The sequence below is a fragment of the Nansenia antarctica genome (assembly GCF_963989245.1).
Source record: "Nansenia antarctica genome assembly, chromosome: 10".
Classification (NCBI taxonomy): domain Eukaryota; kingdom Metazoa; phylum Chordata; class Actinopteri; order Argentiniformes; family Microstomatidae; genus Nansenia; species Nansenia antarctica.
Genome location: NC_137680.1, coordinates 12,046,563 through 12,051,562, shown reverse-complemented (window position 1 = coordinate 12,051,562; position 5,000 = coordinate 12,046,563). Strand labels below are relative to the sequence as shown.

Here is a 5,000-nt window from a genome sequence, read left to right as displayed (position 1 = left end):
TACAACCCGTACTTCAGGCGGCTGACCTTCGACGTGTCGTCCATGGAGAAGAACGCCTCCAACCTGGTGAAGGCGGAGCTCCGGGTCTTCAGGCTTCAGAACCCCAAGGCCCGCGTCTCCGAGCAGCGCATCGAGCTCTACCAGGTACTCCTCCCCTCTGAGATGCCCCTGTATTCTCAGAGGAAGGCCTCTTCTCTCTGTCCTCCATTCCTCATTCTACTATCGAGTCCCACGTCATGAAGCTTTACCGAAGGAAGGCTGTTTGAAATCCTCCCCGCCTTGAAGAAATGACTGAGCTGATAATGACTTGGTTGGTGAAAGCAACGCAGTGTGAATCGTGCTTCGGCTCATCCTCATTACATTAGATCAGGTGTTACGACACGTGAAGAAAGAGGGAATGAGGCATCTCTAATGTATTCAAACAGGGTCTTAAACCTCTCCTCTGATCTCTGACTGTCTCTGACCTGGACAAGGCCTCATGATCTCCACTGACTGTCTATTGACTCAGGCTAGAGCGTTCACTAAAGCTTAAGACACAAGACAATGTGAAATAGATCTGCTAAATTATCATATGATATTGTATATGTAAAAGGGAACAGACACACACACGTGCGCAGACACACAGACACACACACACACACACACACACACACACACAGACACACACACACAGAGATCAAACCAGAGTCATTTGTGAGGGTAGATCAAACCAGGGTTATTTGTGAGAGTAGATCAGAGCATAGAATGCAAGGGAGTGATTCAGTCTCTGTGCGGGGGCTGCTCCCTGCTTCTATACCCACCCAGGCTGTCCGTCTGCCCGCCCCGGATCATTGGGCTGCACGCCCCAGAACACACACACACACACACACACACACACACACACACACACACACACACACAAACTAACACACACACAACCACAACCACACACACACACACACACACACAAACTAACACACACACAACCACACACACACTCACACACAAACTAACACACACAACCAGACACACACACACACACACACACACACACTCACACAAACACGCACACAACCACACACACACGTGCTAGCTCGTTCACAGGGAGTGTTTACGTCCAGGCGGCGGGATGACAGGTGGTCTAAACACAGGTCTAAACGAGGGGATTTTTCTCACGCAAACACGGCGATGGAGGCTGGTGAGGCTGGATGGTGGAGAAGAGTACAAAGGAGGGGAACATTTCTCAGCCGGAGATGAACCGATAACCCCACCGCTATACTGTACATCATCCTGTCCTACCCACATACGTACTGCAAGACACACCCGAAAATCACACTTTGCACTGTATATACCACACATTATTATTATGCTATATTATGACACATGATGTTATTTATTAGGTATGGAGGGGAACGGAGCCCTCCCGTAAGGATGGAAGGTATTTTTCAGATAGAGAGACAAGCTCCCTCTCGGCTTCTCTTAACCTAAGGGCTAGAGGGTCAGTTTCTAGTGTACTTTCTTGTGTATTTGATTGAACCGGACACACCACTTGTTCACAACCTCTTTCCTTCCCCTCTTCCAGTGTCATCTTATTTTCTTTTTCTCTATCCCGTGCTCTCCTTCTCTCTCTCTCTCTTTCTCTCTTTCTCTCTCTCTCTCTCTCTCTCTGTCTCTATTCTGATATCTCCAAGATGCCTGTCAAACTGAGAAGAGGGAGGCGGGTAGGGAGGGATGGAGGTTGGGAGAGAGGGAGGGAGGGAGGAGAACAATTGGACTGGACTGGAGAACAATTGGACTTCTTTCTCTCCTTCCCCTCTGCCTCTCTCTTGCCTTTCTCTTACCCTCTCCGTCTCTCCCACCATTCCCTCTGCCTCTGCCTCTCTCTCTCCTTCTCTTCCTCAGGTTTCCCACATTAGTCCTATAGCAGCAGCAGGTCTCTGTGTAGTCACAGCAGCACCAGTGTTTTACACATTAAGGGAGCGATGGGCCAATGTAAACACACGGTTATGAAGGACAGCAGAATAACAGCACTCTGTCCAGCATCTGTTTCCTCCCGCTCCACTACTCTCCCTCCTCTCCTCCTCCTCCTCCTCCTCCTCCTCTTCCCCCTTTCTCCCTCAGCTCCCTCCTTTACCCCCAGCTCCTGCCAGACCTGGGCAATCGATCAGGGAGGGGAGAGCAGTCCGGGAGACGGGAGATGGGGGGGGGGGGGGGGCAGTACCAGACCCAAATAATTGAGCTAGGAGTGAGCCCTGAGATAGTTGGAAGGAATTTCAGTCTATAAGTTGTTCACTTATAGAGAAACTGGGTCAAGCATGCAGATGTGGCGGAGGCGGCTTGCAGCCATGCTGGCGTGATGAGTCAACTTTCCTGGACGCTTGTTATTATCCCAAAATGTCCTCCTCAGACCACAAACAATGGTCTTCGGGTTCCACAGTGGTAGACGTTTGGGTTGGTGAGCGGGTGGCCCGTCTTCGAACGCCCCACCAGTAGTCACGGGTGGTTGTTGTGTTTCCACAGATTCTGGGTCACAAAGACCTGACGTCCCCGACGCAGCGCTACATCGACAGCAAGGTGGTCCGAACGCGCACAGAGGGGGAGTGGCTGTCTTTTGATGTCACAGAGGCAGTCAGCGAATGGTTGCTTCACAGAGGTAAAGGGCGTTTTCACCATAGATATAAGCCTATATACAGTATACACTTCATGTTTATGTATATGTACTGTGTATATATACTTTGACATCACATTGCTCCGGTGTTGATTAGCAGTCATCTCTTCCCTTCACCCACCTCCCCCCAGACAGAAACAGTGGATTCAAGATCAGTTTGCACTGTCCGTGCTGCACGTTTGTGCCGTCAAACAATTACATCATCCCCAACAAGAGTGAGGAGCTGGAAGCACGTTTTGCTGGTAAGTCTGAGACAAGTATCTCTGTGTGGCAGGTGTTGAAAGATATATACGGTTCTTACATGAGATTTACCATCTTGCATGTGATCGACATGTGATCTAATAGCAATTTGTGTGCTATGCTTTGTGACTAGTTTTTAGTTTTGTATTCGTTTTGCTTTTGATGGCACACGATATGATAGACAGGTATTATGACGTGTATATCGGTGGAGGCTGGTGGAAGTAAAAATCAGATTCCATGTATTACTACAATGAGCCCATCCTCCGATTTCTACTTCCGCCAGCCTCCACTAAAGGTATAGATACCGTATGATAGACAGGTATAGATGATCATATGATAAAATGCGTATAATGGGGGGCGCTTAGGTGGCGTAGTGGATTAAGCGTTGACCATGTACCGCAGGGCTCCCGGTTCGATTCCAGCCGCGGACATATCCTGCATGTCATCCCTTCTCTCTCCTTCTCTCCCACCCTTCCTGTCATAATCTCTACTATATCTGTCATTAAAAATAAAGATATGAGTGGGACTGCCCCACTCAGAAAAAATTACGTATCATGAGTATTGATGGTATGGGTTTGGGGGTTGACAGGTATTGATGACAGCTTCCTCCACGGCGGGGACCTGAAGGTGTTTAAGAAGCGACGCCACAGCGCTCAGTCTCCCCACCTGCTGATGATGTTGCTGCCCTCCTACCGCCTGGAGTCCCAGTCCCAACACAAGAGCCACCGATCCAAACGAGCCCTGGACGCCGCCTTCTGCTCCAGGTACTGGATCTGACCCCGGCACCACCCCGCTGAATGACCCTTTCTTTGCTGACTGGAGGTCAACAATCACACATATAAACACAGACTGTACACACACACACATGCGCACGCACACACACACACACACACACACACACACACTGACATACACACATACACACACAAACACGCACACAGACGGACACACATACACACACACACACACACAAAATCACTCTTACACCCACACATACACACACACAGACACAAGATCACTCTTACACACACACACACATACACATACAGTCACTTTGACTTACTGCAGAACTCCCATACAACTACTTACACCTAGTCATGTACAGTTTATTGCCATGCACATACACACTTACTCTTTACATACTCCATCACACATTCTTGCTTGTCCATAATCCTCCCTAAACTCCTAACTCTCCACCACAGGAATGTCCAGGACAACTGCTGTTTGCGATCACTCTACATCGACTTCAAGAAGGACCTGGGCTGGAGGTGGATCCATGAGCCCAAGGGCTACAATGCTAACTTCTGTGCTGGGGCCTGTCCCTACCTCTGGAGCGCTGACACCCAGCATTCCAAGGTAAGAGAGTAGTCAAAGGGTCAATTAAAACAAAGACGAACTACGAGCTTTCACATGGTAGGGCATTCCATAACTGTGGTACATTAAGATCGAACACACTGAAAGCAACCTCCTCTTATGTGACTTTAGCATGTCGTAGTGGCAGGTGGAGGCGGGTGGAGGTGGAACTCGGAGGACGGGCTTCTGTGTATGATACCGTAGGGTAGTGGTGGTCTAGTGGATAGTGAGTTGGACTTGGGATCGGAAGGTTGTGAGTTCAAATCCCGCCTGAAGCCACACCACTACTAGTGTGCCCTTGGGTAAGGCACTTAGCCCTCAGTTACTCCAGGGGGAATGTCCCTGTAATTCGTAATTGTAAGTCGCTTTGGATAAAAGCGTCTGCTAAATGGCAAAATTATTAATTATTATACCGTCCTCCGATTCGTCCTCCGAGATCTGCCCCCTGGTAGTGGTGGGAGTCCTGCTACATACAGGTGGTCTCACTCCTGTCCCCTCTCTGTGTTGTTGCCACTCAGGTCTTGGGCCTGTACAACACCATCAACCCAGAGGCCTCTGCGTCACCCTGCTGTGTGTCCCAGGACCTGGAGCCCCTCACCATCCTCTACTACATCGGCAAGACCCCCAAGATAGAACAGCTCTCCAACATGATCGTCAAGTCCTGCAAGTGCAGCTAGGAACTGTTACAAGACAACTGACATGCGCACACACACACACACACACACACACATACACACACACATACATTTACTGACACACA

General features: G+C 49.4%; 1 protein-coding gene across 1 annotated transcript in view; it reads left to right on the top strand.

The window, feature by feature from the left end:
* The window catches only part of tgfb2 (transforming growth factor, beta 2), a gene marked incomplete at both ends in the record, with an annotated part of 19,378 nt that extends 14,461 nt beyond the window's left edge, over positions 1-4,917 (top strand). Inside the window, 6 exons of the mRNA XM_080540350.1 lie at positions 1-144; positions 2,500-2,632; positions 2,779-2,889; positions 3,477-3,651; positions 4,090-4,243; positions 4,759-4,917. The exon at positions 1-144 is cut by the window's left edge and continues 20 nt beyond it. Of these exons, the coding sequence (XP_080396476.1) occupies positions 1-144; positions 2,500-2,632; positions 2,779-2,889; positions 3,477-3,651; positions 4,090-4,243; positions 4,759-4,917 (876 nt within the window). The remainder of the gene's footprint in view (positions 145-2,499; positions 2,633-2,778; positions 2,890-3,476; positions 3,652-4,089; positions 4,244-4,758) is intronic.
* Positions 4,918-5,000: the final 83 nt, after the last annotated feature.